At 47.7% G+C, this 15,620-nt stretch overlaps 1 protein-coding gene across 2 annotated transcripts in view; it reads right to left on the bottom strand.

Annotated features, from left to right (window-relative positions):
- Positions 1–222: 222 nt before the first annotated feature.
- The window catches only part of LOC144826378 (transmembrane protein 178B-like), a 119,325-nt gene continuing 103,927 nt past the window's right edge, over positions 223–15,620 (bottom strand). For both annotated transcript variants that reach the window (XM_078684707.1, XM_078684706.1), the window contains 2 exons: positions 10,886–11,023; positions 223–1,487 (listed from right to left, as the gene is read on the bottom strand). In XM_078684707.1, coding sequence (XP_078540833.1) covers positions 1,240–1,487; positions 10,886–11,023 — 386 coding nt within the window. In that variant the 3' untranslated portion in view covers positions 223–1,239. The remainder of the gene's footprint in view (positions 1,488–10,885; positions 11,024–15,620) is intronic.

Below are 15,620 nucleotides of genomic sequence, written 5' to 3'. Positions count from 1 at the left end.
CTGCCACTCCTGCTCTTGAGGCCCCTCCCCTCTAGGGGTGGTGCCTGGGCTCTGCTGGGTGCCTGGAAAGCCCCCACCCTCCCTTCTAGGGGTGGTGTCTGCCACCCCTGCTATTGAGTGGCCCCTCCCCTCTAGGGGTGGTGTCTGGGCTCTGCTGGGTGCCTGGAAAGCCCCCACCCTCCCTTCTAAGGGTGGTGTCTGCCACCCCTGCTATTGAGTGGCCCCTCCCCTCTAGGGGTGGTGTCTGGGCTCTGCCAGGGGCCTGGAGAGCCCCCACCCTCCCTTCTAGGGGTGGTGTCTGCCACGCAAGCTCTTGAGTGCCCTCCCTTCCAGGGGTGGGGTCTGCCGCCCCTGCTATTGAGTGGCCCTTCTATCTAGGTGTGGTGTCTGGGCTCTGCCGGGGGCCTGGAGAGCCCCCACCCTCCCTTCTAGGGGTGGTGTCTGCCGCCTCCATTGCTGGGGGCTCTGGAGAGCACAGCATTGCTTCTCAGGCATAGTTAAGGCGTCTGAGGATGTGTGTGGGTGCCTGCTAATGTTAACGTTAAAAACTCTTAATTTTATGGAGATAACAGTGAAAAGGTGGGTTTTGTTGCAAGAACTCATTTCCCCAACTCAATCAGTGGTGACGTGGTTTCCATTCCAGTTGTCCCGGGACGGACTATTGCCCTTCATTGTCAAGCTGCTCCCAGTGAATGACGTCATCTTCCCTCCCCAAAAGCACCGTCTTCTGGCTTCTAGGCACTTCCTCCACACTGCATGCCGGAGAAGGGTGGTACCCACCTGGGGGAGTGGTGGTACTGTGCATAGGCCACGGAGCCTGTGACGTCACCTGCCTTTCCAGGTGTGTCTGCTGCCAGGAGGTCATATACAGTATATAAAAAAAGGACACACCCTTCATATATAAAAGAAAAAAGAGACATAAGTAGACTGTTAAAAACCAGAACGAGTAGTCATGTGAGCTCCTGGAGCGCACATCCCAGCCTCAGGGAGCTACACAAGAGGTCCACGAGCCATCACGGTGTTTGTAGGGTGGGCCTGGTCATCCTGGAGGTGACCCCCCAACACGGTGTCCAGAGCAGCAGAAATCCCTTCAGCAGAAGCTTGTTGCTCCACCATGAAGGGGGCTGCAGCATCACGTCTTGTCTCTAGGTCACTCACCATGGCTCAGACCTCAGTCCTGCTTCCTGCTGGTGGTGCTCCCGGCAGGCCTGGCCCTGGTGTTGCACCCTCTGATCCTCGTCACACGGCCCCGTTCTCCTGTCTGGGCTTCTGCACGCTGCTGGCACGGGGGGTGTTGAGGGAGGGGGCCAATGTGCAGAGGAATCCAGCCAGCAAGGTGAGTCCCAGGCCCCCCCAGGCACAGAACATGGACCAGCCATAGCCGTGGCTGATGTCCTCGGGGAGGCCGTACACGTAGCGGGGGTACCGCGAGAGCTCGAAGTTGATCCCGGCCACACAGGTGCAGAGCGAGATGATGCAGCAGGTACCTGGGGATGGAGCACAGGTGCAGGGTTACACAGGATGACCACCACAGGATGACCCCCACAGAATGACCCCCACAGAATTACCCACACAGGATTACCCACACAGGATGACCCCCACAGGATGACCCCCACAGGATAACCCCCACAGAATGATCCCCACAGGATGATCCCCACAGAATGCCCCCCACAGGATAACCCCCACAGTGTGGACATTTGGCAGAGATCACTGTTAGCATGAGCTGAAGCCATTTTGTTTGTGGCGTCCATTTTGGTTAAGCCATGTGTTTGCCAGGTGCTTCCCCGTCTTCGCTGTTGCCTGCTTCTCTATTATGCCTGAGTCATCATCTATAGTTGACTCCTTCAGCACTGAGACTGAGCACTGTGCATGCTCAGAAAGGCCTGTAGCTGCTAGAATGCACCTGTTACAGACTCAACTGTCAGGCTATTTTAACTGATGTCAGCAACTATGTAACTTCTCCCACTCTGTTGACTAAGTGATTCTCATGTACCCTTATATGTGACTAGCTATTTCTGTGTACACTTGCACTGCCTCTTTTTGACCCTCCATGCTTAGACTGCAACTATCACAGAATATAAACACCATAGTTTCTGTACTCCATGTGCTGCCTAATACATTGCCTGAGGGTTATGTATTGATGTATTTCCACTCATGAGTCCTAATAAACTATTTCTGTAATATTACAGCTTCTGTGCCAATCTCTATTTTGTCAGTCTAAAGGACCAGTGTGCAAAGAAGGGTGAACCCCTGCTCTGGTGGGCCACTGAAAAGGCTCACCCCCACAAATTGGCGCCCAACGTGGGACTCATCGGCGACTCGGATGCCCGAAGGAGGTTTTGGAATCTCGCTAAGGATGTACGCTGCATGAGGAGACTGTTGTCTTAGCAGACTAAAGTGCTTTTCCAATTTTCCCAATTTAATCCTCCAGGTGGTGCCGGCCTCCGACTGAGATCCCTTTGGCGTTCGTGTTACAGTGACCATTAGGTCGATCCAGAGCTTGGCAGTTGGAGGCTGGAGACTTTTTGCTTGGTAAGGTCGCAAAAGCATCATTTTTTGTTTTGGATTTACTTGGCCAAGATTCGGGTTTAGTTTGGGTTAATATATAAATTGCAATATATATGGGCAGGAAATGTGGAAATTTTTCTCAAACTTTTGAGTTCTTGAACAATACTATATTTGCGATAAGTACTATTTTGTTATAATATATTTATTATAATATTTTTTGACATGCCTGTTTCAAGCACGCTTCGAAGGATGTGTTGCTTTCTTGGAGGTACCAACACGGATTTAGAACAAAGTCAGCCGGCTCCCCCTGAGGGGACACCAAATTGGTAGTTAAAATGATATTTCTTCCATAAAGTATAGTGCACTGTGGAATAAATACACTAAAAAAAGATCCTGATTTACGATGGCCAATAAATGGGTCATTTGATCTGAGAAAGAGTCAGTATGTGTGGAAAGAGCAAGCTTTAGCAGCACAAAAATATCTATCTGAAAATGCGGGAAATGAAAAATAAAGAAATGAAGGAAATAAAAGAGAAAGAGGATAGGGATCGTAATCTACAGGTAAATGGCCAATACCCTGTCCGGCGCCTTCTCTATCCTCTAATTAATGATCCACAGGACGATTCAAATATGTTAGATCGATCTCCGCCTCCATATACTTTTCCCTTTACCCCCCGAGGACGATTCTGATGACGATCAATCTCACTCGGATCAGAGAGGGACAGAATTGGACTCTAAATGACCGACTTCTTTTTGACAGCTGACCGTGTGCTACTCTCAGATCTGCTGCTCATACAGCAGCTCGTGGTGACACCTCTGCTCCAGACATTATAGCAAATGTTCAGCAATGGCCAGAGTCAGAGCAGTTATATTTTGTAGTCGTTTATTGGAGAAGTAATTGAAAATTTCAGGAAACATTCCAAAGACTATGAGCCTGTTGATATAAAAACTGATCATTATCAATTAAGTGACGGTATTTTCCTCCATTCCCAGGTGGTCGATTTAATTAGACATGTGGTTAAACTACAAACTGATGCATTCCGTTTGGAGAGGAGAAAAAGGCAGCTGCTGCAGCTGACAAAACAGCTCGGATCCCGTTGCCACAGGAGGAAGTTCTAGGGACAGATAAGGATATCGTAGTTATTGGGAAAACAATGCGTGAAGCTGCGCCTTTGTATGTCCATCCTTGGGGTGCGGGAACGAGTGACAATAAAGATTCAACTGATGCAAAGGGATATTTTGTTTATAATTGGGTCTATACTCCTTAGAGTAGAGTGGATGTCATGGCTCTTACAGCTGCTTTGCCTGACCCGCGGCAAAATCCAGCTGCTTTTTATGAAGACATTGAAGGAGCTATTAGTTCTTGCATTATGACTTTGCCTAATATTGACAAGTTATTTGGGCTTATCTTACCCCCCGATATGTGGAGATCTATTCATAAAGTGAATGATGGTACAGCTTTTGGAGACACTTGGGCAGAAATAGAGAGAAAAGATATCAAAAGGGTACCTGCACAGAAACCGCAACAAGAGATATTAAATCTCCCAAAGGCAATAATAACTAAGCTGAAAACCTTTATACCTCCTAAAAAGATAGATTGGACCATGTTAACGTCTTGTAAGCAGAAAGCGGATGAGTCGGTTTCTGATTTCTTTACATGTTTTGAGGAGACATTCCATGTTTTTAGTGGGTAGTTATTGACAGATGACACGGGCAAGCATCTCTTCGTTGACAAATTTGTCACGAACATGTTGCCAGGATTGGTTAGTCGTTTAAAGGCCAGTGAGAGTTCATGGACTACGTCTTCCCCAGTTTCTCTTTTGACTATTGCCCAGTATTATGAACGTCAGGAATTGGAAGAAAAAGGCAGGGAGGATAAAAAGGCTAAGGATTTAAAAACAAAGGTTATGTTAGTTCAGGTTTATGGTCCATCTTATAAAGGTGGTAGTAGAGGCGGACGTGCAATGTTTTGTCCTGGCGCACCCTCTTTCCCTCGAGCTACTTTGTCTTCCGATCAGTGTGCTTATTGTAAGGAGATTGGACATTGGCGTTTTGAGTGCTCACTTTTGCGAGGTCAGCAGTATCAGCGTGGTAGAGGACAAATGAGAAGCCGCCCAGGAAACTCAAGAAATAGGGGAGGTATGGATAATCGCACTAGGTTTGAGGCAGTAGAGCATACTCAAAATTCTTCTAATACTTTTGACAGGCGAAATCAATATCAAATGTCTGATTATTCGACCGATGATTTGAAGGACTCTAATTATGGATTGGAATGCCTAGGATGGGGTAAGGAACCAGTTGAAATCCCAGTAGATCAGAAGGGCCCCTATGTAGATGCAAATATCTTGGGATCTACTGATCGGTTTCTGGTTGATACAAGAGCTACTCGTAGCACCCTGTCTAAAAAATTGGTTCCTAGGGCTCCCCTGTCTGACTTAACAATAACATTGATAGGATTCGATGGGACACCTTCCCTTAGCCCACTGTCACACCACTTGCATTTCATGTTGATAAATTCATTGCTGCATGTCCATTCTTGCTTTTCCCCAAAATACCAGATAATTTTGTGGGTCTCGATATGCTCAAACATTTTTGTGCTACTATACGTTGTTCCCCAGAAGGTGTGCGTGTTATTTTAAATGACAACTATCCTATGGCTGGGAAGTCTTGACACCTTAAAGAAGATATTGCTTTGGCATCACTAACCAGTACTTTGTGAGCCACATCAGATACCGATGTGGGGCAAATGGTTATCCCACCAGTTCACATTCAAGTAAAGGAAGGTGCTTCATTACCACGACTCCCTCAATATAAAATATCTTGAGAAGGTGAAGAGGCACTAATACGTATTGTTTAAGATCTAATTGGAGTAGGGGTTGAGGAAGAAGTCCCTTACAATATCTGCAACAGTCCCATCCTTCCAATCTTGAAAAAAGACACTGATACTAAAATATACAGGTTAATCATTGACTTGCGAGAGGTTAATAAGATTGTAGTGCCCCAAAATCCAATAGTCTCTGACATCATAACACTTCCTACTATGGTTCCTCCGACTGTAACTACATTTAGTGTGATTGATTTGAAGAATGCTTTCTTCGCGATACCTATTCATCCTGACAGCCGATATTTATTCGGCTTCGCTTTGAATAATCGATCCTTCAGATTCTGTAGAGCTCCACAGGGGTATACAGAGAGTCCTAGCATTTACAGCCAAGCATTGAAAAGACAGCTTGATTCTTTCCCTGTATTAAAAGGGTTTGCTCTCAGACAATATGTTGAAAGACATCTTGTTGGCTGCAGATAGACCTGAACAGTGTGAAGAAGGAACACTGTCATTGCTCTCCTTTCTTGCATCTCACCATCACAAGGTTTCTAGAAAGAAATTGCAATATTGTAGACAGCAGGTTACCTCTTTAGGTCACCTCCTGTCTAAGGAGGGACGTGCACTCACACCAGACCGCATTCAAGCTATTTTAGACACGCCTGTGCCCCGTACTCAGAAGGATGTTCGTGCACTGATTGGCCTTACTTTTTTCTGTAGGCAGTGGAACCATAGATTTTATCACATAGTTAAACCCTTGTTGGCCCTTTTGACTAAAGACACTCCAATGCCCCTCCCATGGACCACTGCATGCCAGAATGCTTTTCAACAATTGCGTCAAACTCTATGTTCTGCACCAGTATTAGGCACTCCAGATTACACTAAGGCCTTCACACTCTATGTACACGAGAGGGATGGTTGCGCTCTCTCGTTTTTAACACAGACACACTGTGATAAGCAGCGTCCTTGTGCATATTTCTCCGCTCTCCTTGATCCAGTCGCTTGCGTGTTGCCTGGGTGTTTTCGCTTTATGGCAGAGGCAGCTGTGTCCATACGTCAGAGTGAAGGGATAGTCTTGTCACATAGATTGCTTGTGTTAGTGCCCCATGCAGTTGATGCCCTTTTTAACCAAAACGCAGCATTTAACTAGTGCTCGCTTGACAGCATATGAATTGACACTTTTGGCCCCCATATCACCTTGAAAAGATGTTCGACTCTTAATCCGGCTACTCTATTGCCATTCCCAGCTACTCAGTCCCAGTCACAAGAGTACCATGACTGTATATTCCTTACTGAGGAACAAACAAAGGGTTGTGTTGACCTGCATTATACACTCCTTTCAAGTGTTGATGGGGAATTGTAGGTTAATGGGCCCGGTTTGAAACTGTCAGATGGCACAACATCAGCTGCATATGCAATTACAACTCTTCAGACGGTGGGGGAGACAGCGTGCATTCCACAGAAGTCAGCTCAGGCAGCCTCTAGTAACAGCCTGAGGTTCTGCAGCCTGCTTACAGCACGGACCTGTGTCTGACTCTAATGACCTCTAGTGACAGCTTGAGGTACTGCAGCCTGCTTACAGCACGGACTAGTGTCTGACTCCAGTGATTTCTAGAGACAGCCTGAGGTACTGCAGCCTGCTTACAGCACGGATTAGTGTCTGACTTGAGGGACCTCTAGTGACAGCCTGAGGTACTGCAGCCTGCTTACAGCACAAACTAGTGTCTGACTCTAGTGACCACTAGTGATAGCCTGAGGAAATGCAGCCTGCTTACAGCACGGACTAGTGTCTGACTCCAGTGACCTCTAGGGACAGCCTGAGGTACTGCAGCCTGCTTACAGCACGGACTTTTGTCTGACTCTAGGGATCTCTAGTAACAGCCTAAGGTACTGCAGCCTGCTTACAGCATGGACTAGTGTCTGACTTGAGGGACCTCTAGGGACAGCCTGAGGTACTGCAGTCTGCTTACATCACGGACTAGTGTCTGACTCTAGGGACCTCTGGTAAAAGACTGAGGTACTGCAGCCTGCTTACAGCACAGACTAGTGTCTGACTCCAGTGACCTCTAGTGACAGCCTGAGGTACTGCAGCCTGCTTACAGCAGTGACTAGTGTCTGACTCTAGTGACCTCCAGTGACAAACTGAGGTACTGCAGCCGGCTCACAGCACAGACTAGTGTTTGATTCCAGTGCCCGCTAGTGACAGACTGAGGTACTGCAGCCTGCTTACAGCATGAACTAGTGTCTGACTTGAGGGACCTCTAGGAACAGCCTGAGGTACTGAAGTCTGCTTACATCACGGACTAGTGTCTGACTCTAGGGACCTCTAGTAAAAGACTGAGGTACTGCAGCCTGCTTACAGCACAGACTAGCGTCTGACTCTAGTGACCTCCAGTGACAAACTGAGGTACTGCAGCCTGCTTACAGCACAGACTAGTGTTTGATTCCAGTGCCCTCTCATGACAGACTGAGGTACTGCAGCCTGCTTACAGCACAGACTAGTGTTTGATTCCAGTGCCCTCTAGTGACAGCCTGAGGTACTGCAGCCGGCTCACAGCACAGACTAGTGTTTGATTCCAGTGCCCTCTCATGACAGACTGAGGTACTGCAGCCTGCTTACAGCACAGACTAGTGTCTGACTGCAGGGACCTCTAGTGACAGCCTGAGGTACTGCAGCCTGCTGACAGCATGGACTAGTGTCTGACACCAGTGACCTCTAGGGACAGCCTGAGGTACTGCAGCCTGCTTACAGCACAGACTAGTGTTTGATTCCAGTGCCCGCTAGGGACAGCCTGAGGTACTGCAGTCTGCTTACATCACGGACTAGTGTCTGACTCTAGGGACCTCTAGTAAAAGACTGAGGTACTGCAGCCTGCTTACAGCACAGACTAGTGTCTGACTCCAGTGACCTCTAGTGACAGCCTGAGGTACTGCAGCCGGCTCACAGCACAGACTAGTGTTTGATTCCAGTGCCCTCTCATGACAGACTGAGGTACTGCAGCCTGCTTACAGCACAGACTAGTGTCTGACTGCAGGGACCTCTAGTGACAGCCTGAGGTACTGCAGCCTGCTGACAGCATGGACTAGTGTCTGACACCAGTGACCTCTAGGGACAGCCTGAGGTACTGCAGCCTGCTTACAGCACAGACTAGTGTCTGACTGCAGGGACCTCTAGTAACAGCCTAAGGTACTGCAGCCTGCTTACAGCATGGACTAGTGTCTGACTTGAGGGACCACTAGGGACAGCCTGAGGTACTGCAGTCTGCTTACATCACGGACTAGTGTCTGACTCTAGGGACCTCCAGTAAAAGACTGAGGTACTGCAGCCTGCTTACAGCACAGACTAGTGTCTGACTCCAGTGACCTCTAGTGACAGCCTGAGGTACTGCAGCCTGCTTACAGCAGTGACTAGTGTCTGACTCTAGTGACCTCCAGTGACAAACTGAGGTACTGCAGCCTGCTTACAGCAGTGACTAGTGTCTGACTCTAGTGACCTCCAGTGACAAACTGAGGTACTGCAGCCGGCTCACAGCACAGACTAGTGTTTGATTCCAGTGCCCGCTAGTGACAGACTGAGGTACTGCAGCCTGCTTACAGCATGAACTAGTGTCTGACTTGAGGGACCTCTAGGGACAGCCTGAGGTACTGCAGTCTGCTTACATCACGGACTAGTGTCTGACTCTAGGGACCTCTAGTAAAAGACTGAGGTACTGCAGCCTGCTTACAGCACAGACTAGTGTCTGACTCTAGTGACCTCCAGTGACAAACTGAGGTACTGCAGCCGGCTCACAGCACAGACTAGTGTCTGACTCCAGTGACCGCTAGTGACAGACTGAGGTACTGCAGCCTGCTTACAGCACGGACCTGTGTCTGACTCTAATGACCTCTAGTGACAGCCTGAGGTACTGCAGCCTGCTTACAGCACGGACTAGTGTCTGACTCTAGGGACCTCTAGTAAAAGACTGAGGTACTGCAGCCTGCTTACAGCACGGACTAGCGTCTGACTGCAGGGACCTCTAGTGACAGCCTGAGGTACTGCAGCCTGCTTACAGCACTGGCCTGTGTCTCACTCTAGGGACCTCTAGTAACAGACTAGGGTACTGCAGCCGGTTTACAGCATAGAACAGCAGCACTTCTACAGCACAGACATCAGTCTGATTGGAGAGACTGCAACAGCCTAAGTGCTGATTACAAAACCCTATTGCTTAGTGAATTACATAATTTGCTGAGGGTTGTGTCTATGTTTTCTGTTGAAGGGTGCGAATCACCAAATAAGGACTCTTAGGTACTTAAAATCACTCCTCCCTCAAGAAGACTTCAAGCAGGTGGTACCTGTCCTACCTAGGCTAGACTGTGGAAGTGCAACGCTCAGTGGCCTCCCCAAATATACCTTAGCCCCGCTTAGGGCGTCCCTGAATGCCGTGGCCAGACTGATTACCGACCCTAAATGAAATTAGCACATCTCCCCAGCATTAAGAGCTCTAAAGTGGCTACCCTACAACACTAGAGTACAATTAAAGATTGACGTTCTGACACACAAAGACCTTCACCACAAATAACCCGGATATTTGGCACAAAAACTTGAATTTTCAGGGGGTGGTAGACCTTCCAGAAGTGCTACCTTATTGCTACTCAAACCACAGACATTTCGTGAAAAGAAAACGAGGCTCAGAGCGTTCTCGGGCGTAGCACCCAAGATCTGGAACCGTGTCTCACCGGAAATTCTAATGAACAAGTTCCTGCCTTAATTTGTCCATGCCTCATCTGTTTTCGAAGTGTCCGTTTTTTTTATTTTTTATTATTAAATATTATTGTCGTTGATTCATTGCCTTACCTATTATGTAACGTTGTGCCTTACAGTTTTGTATTAAAAAAAATGTTTTACTCACATTTATGTACGATCGTACTAGCTTAACATGTTAGCCTCCCTTACCGCAACGTTCCCCTACTTTGTTTCCTCTTCCCATTATTGTGAAGCGCTCCGAGTCTTGTTCGCGCTATATAAAACTTTTTAAATAAATACAAATAAATAAATGTAATCTTTGGTCGTTGGCTAGTACAGAGTATAAAAGCAATCATTAGTGGGTCTGAGTGTGCAAGATGAGCACGCATTGCAAAAACCCAAAGGCTTGCAAAGGCAGAACTATAGTCTTTGGCAGTGCTTGTTTAAGAAAAGCAAGACAGCTTGGTTTGGCCAATGCTGGTTTAAAAAGCAGTGTCACGTGTGCTCCATTCTTGTGAAGAAATGGCTGCTATGCATAAGTTCTTCATCATAGGAAAGTCTGAATCGTAGGCACGTTGGAGACCTCCCCAGTCACCACCACTACATGTCGCAGGTCACACGTTTAATTCGCAGTATATGGGAGAGCCGGGACCTACCTTTGCTTGAATGTTATTGCATCGAATCCTTCATCAACCATCACCTACTCCATGGTTCAAGCTCTGAACTACTGGCTCCTGAGTCTGTGAACCTGCACTCACTCACACTCACTCATCCAATGTCCCACTTGCTCCCTTACTCTATCGTCACACACAGTCACTCACTGACTGACTTACCTCCCATGAGGAAGAGGAGGCCGGCCACGTACTGCATGAGGTCATGCTGCTCGCAGCAGCCCAGAACTCCTACAATCCACCCGAAGAGGATGATGGACACCGCCATCCCAATGAAGCCAGCGGTCATCCTGCGCAGGTCTGTGGGCGAGAGGAGAGAGGTGGTAACTGGAGTGACAAGGAGACCACAGAGAGGAGGTGAGAGGAGAGAGAAGGTCATCATTGAGAGGAGATGACCATAGAGAGGAGATGAAAGGAGAGAGAAGGTCACCATTGAGAGGAGATGACCATAGTGAGGAGGTGACCATAGTGAGGAGGTGACCATAGAGAGGAAGTGACCAGAGAGAGGAGGTGAGAGGAGAGAAGTGGTAACTGGAGAGACAAGAAGACCATAGTGAGGAGGTGACAGGAGACAGGAGGTCTGCAGTGAGAGGAGATGACCATAGAGAGGAGGTCACCAGAGAGTTGAGGTGACCAGAGAGAGGAGGTGAGAGGAGAGAGGAAGTGAACATAGAGAGTAGGTCAGAGGAGAGAGGAAGTGACCATAGAGAGCAGGTAACCAGAGAGAGGATGTGAGAGGAGAGAAGAAGTGACCAGATAGAGGAGGTGACCAGAGAGAGGAGGTGACCAGAGAGAGGATGTGAGAGGAGAGAAGAAGTGACCAGATAGAGGAGGTGACCAGAGAGAGGAGGTGACCAGAGAGAGGATGTGAGAGGAGAGAGGAAGTGAGCAGAGAGAGGAGGTAACTAGATAGAGGAGGTCACCAGTGATGACCTTAGACAGGAGGTGACAGGTGAGAGTAACTGACCAGAGAGAGGAGGTAACCATTGAGATTAGGTGACTGGAAACAGGAGGTGACCATAGAGAGGAGGTGACGATAGAGAGGAGGTGACGATAGAGAGTAGGAGCCCAGAGAGAGGAGGAGACCAGAGAGAGTGGGTGACCAGAGAGAGTGGTTGTCCATAGATGGCACATGTAATCATGGCATGTAGGCAGCATGGCCCTCTTACACTGTGACTGCTGGCATGTGTACTTGTAATATGGTATTAATGTAACAGAATGTAGGCGACGTGGCCCTTTTACACTCCGGCTGATAGCATATGCACTCATGACATGGTATTAGTGAGATAGGATGTAGATGGTGTGGCTCTCCTACACACTGGCTGATGGCACGTGTACTTATAATATGATATTAGTGTGATAGGATGTAGACAGCATGGCCCTCTTACACACTGGCTGATGGCACGTGTACTTGTAATATGGTATTAGTGTGATAGGATGTAGACAGAGTGGCTCTCCTACACACTGGCTGATGGCACGTGTACTTATAATATGATATTAGTTTTGATAGGATTTAGACAGCATGGCCCTCTTACACACTGGCTGATGGCACGTGTACTTGCAATATGGCATTAGTGTGATAGGATGTAGGTGGTGTGGCCCTCTTAGTTAAACACTGGCTCATGGCACGTGTACTTGTAATATGGCATTAGTGAGATAGGATGTATGTGGTGTGGCCCTCTTACACACTGGCTGATGTCAAGTGTACTTGTAATATGGTATTAGTGTGGTAGGATGTAGGTGTTGTGGCCCTCTTACACTCTGGCTGATGGCACGTGTACTTGTAATATGGTATTAGTGTGATAGGATGTAGGTGTTGTGGCCCTCTTACACACTGGCTGATGGCACGTGTACTTGCAATATGGTATTAGTGTGATAAGATGTACGTGTTGTGGCCCTCTTACACACTGGCTGATGGCACGTGTACTTGCAATATGGTATTAGTGTGATAGGATGTAGTTGCCGTGGCCCTCTTACAGACTGACTGATGGCACGTGTACTCGCAATATGGTATTAGTGTGATAGGATGTAGGTGGTGTGGCCCTCTTACACACCGGCTGATGGCACGTGTACTTGCAATATGGTATTAGTGTGATAGGATGTAGCTGTTTGGATCTCTTACACACTGGCTGATGGCACGTGTACTTGCAATATGGTATTAGTGTGATAGGTTGTAGGTGGTGTGGCCCTCTTACGCACTGGTTGATGGCACGTGTACTTGTAATATGGTATTAGTGTGATAGGATGTAGGCAGCGTGGCCCTCTTACACACTGGCTGATGGCACGTGTACTTGCAATATGGTATTAGTGTGATAGGTTGTAGGTGGTGTGGCCCTCTTACACACTGGCTGATGGCACGTGTACTTGCAATATGGTATTAGTGTGATAGGATGTAGGTGGCGAGGCCCTCTTACACACTGGCTGATGGCAGGTGTACTTGTAATATGGTATTAGTGTGATAGGATGTGGGTGGTGTGGCCCTCTTACACACTGGCTGATGGCACGTTTACTTGTAATATGGTATTAGTGTGATAGGATGTAGGTGGTATGGCCCTCTTGGTTAAACACTGCAGATGGCACGTGTACTTGTAATATGGTATCGGTGTGATAGGATGTAGACGACGTGGCCCTCTTACACACTGGCTGATGGCACGTGTACTTGTAATATGGTATCAGTGTGATAGGATGTAGGTGTTGTGGCCCTCTTACACACTGGCTGATGGCACGTGTACTTGTAATATGGTATCAGTGTGATAGGATGTAGGTGTTGTGGCCCTCTTACACACCGGCTGATGGCACGTGTACTTGTAATATGGTATTAGTGTGATAGGATGTAGGCGGTGTGGCCCTCTTAGTTAAACACTGGCTGATGGCACGTGTACTTGCAATATGGCATTAGTGTCATAGGGTGTAGGTGGTGTGGCCCTCTTACACACTGGCTGATGGCATGTGTACTTGCAATATGGCATTAGTGTCGTAGGGTGTAGGTGGTGTGGCCCTCTTACACACTGGCTGATGGCACGTGTACTTGCAATATGGTATTAGTGTGATAGGATGTAGTTGGCGTGGCCCTCTTACACACTGGCTGATGGCACTGTACTTGCAATATGGTATTAGTGTGATAGGATGTAGGTGTTGTGGCCCTCTTACACACTGGCTGATGGCACGTGTACTTGCAATATGGTATTAGTGTGATAGGATGTAGGTGTTTGGCTCTCTTACAAACTGGCTGATGGCACGTGTACTTGTAATATGATATTAGTATGATAGGATGTAGGCAGCGTGGCCCTCTTACACACTGGCTGATGGCACGTGTACTTGCAATATGGTATTAGTGTGATAGGATGTAGGTGGCGTGGCCCTCTTACACACTGGCTGATGGCACGTGTACTTGCAATATGGTATTAGTGTGATAGGATATAGGTGTTGTGGCCCTCTTACACACCGGCTGATGGCACGTGTACTTGTAATATGGTATTAGTGTGATAGGATGTAGGTGGCGTGGCCCTCTTACACACTGGCTGATGGCACGTTTACTTGTAATATGGTATTAGTGTGATAGGATGTAGGTGGTGTGGCCCTCTTACACACTGGCTGATGGCATGTGTACTTGCAATATGGCATTAGTGTCGTAGGGTGTAGGTGGTGTGGCCCTCTTACACACTGGCTGATGGCACGTGTACTTGCAATATCGTATTAGTGTGATAGGATGTAGTTGGCGTGGCCCTCTTACACACTGGCTGATGGCACTGTACTTGCAATATGGTATTAGTGTGATAGGATGTAGGTGGCGTGGCCCTCTTACACACTGGCTGATGGCACGTGTACTTGCAATATGGTATTAGTGTGATAGGATATAGGTGTTGTGGCCCTCTTACACACTGGCTGATGGCACGTTTACTTGTAATATGGTATTAGTGTGATAGGATGTAGGTGTTGTGGCCCTCTTACACACTGGCTGATGGCATGTGTACTTGCAATATGGCACCAGTGTGTAAGAGGGCCACAACACCTACATCCTATCACACTAATACCATATTACAAGTACACGTGCCATCAGCCAGTGTACTTGTAATATGGTATTAGTGTGATAGGATGTAGGTGTTGTGGCCCTCTGACACACTGGCTGATGGCACGTGTACTTGTAATATGGTATTAGTGTGATAGGATGTAGGTGTTGTGGCCCTCTTACACACTGGCTGATGGCACGTTTACTTGTAATATGGTATTAGTGTGATAGGATGTAGGTGTTGTGGCCCTCTTACACACTGGCTGATGGCATGTGTACTTGCAATATGGCATTAGTGTCGTAGGGTGTAGGTGGTGTGGCCCTCTTACACACTGGCTGATGGCACGTGTACTTGCAATATGGTATTAGTGTGATAGGATGTAGTTGGCGTGGCCCTCTTACACACTGGCTGATGGCACTGTACTTGCAATATGGTATTAGTGTGATAGGATGTAGGTGGCGTGGCCCTCTTACACACTGGCTGATGGCACGTGTACTTGTAATATGGTATTAATGTGATAGGATGTAGGTGGTATGGCCCTCTTACACACTGGCTGATGGCACGTGTACTTGCAATATGGTATTAGTGTGATAGGATATAGGTGTTGTGGCCCTCTTACACACTGGCTGATGGCACTGTACTTGTAATATGGTATTAGTGTGATAGGATGTAGGTAGCGTGGCCCTCTTACACACTGGCTGATGGCACGTGTACTTGTAATATGGTATTAGTGTGATAGGATGTAGGTGTTGTGGCCCTCTGACACACTGGCTGATGGCACGTGTACTTGTAATATGGTATTAGTGTGATAGGATGTAGGTGTTGTGGCCCTCTTACACACTGGCTGATGGCACCTGTACTTGTAATATGGTATTTATCCCCATCAA

Source organism: Lissotriton helveticus, chromosome 3_2, assembly GCF_964261635.1.
Source record: "Lissotriton helveticus chromosome 3_2, aLisHel1.1, whole genome shotgun sequence".
NCBI classification, from domain to species: domain Eukaryota; kingdom Metazoa; phylum Chordata; class Amphibia; order Caudata; family Salamandridae; genus Lissotriton; species Lissotriton helveticus.
Note: the sequence above shows the minus strand (reverse complement) of the source record. Positions and strands in the feature narration are given on the sequence as shown.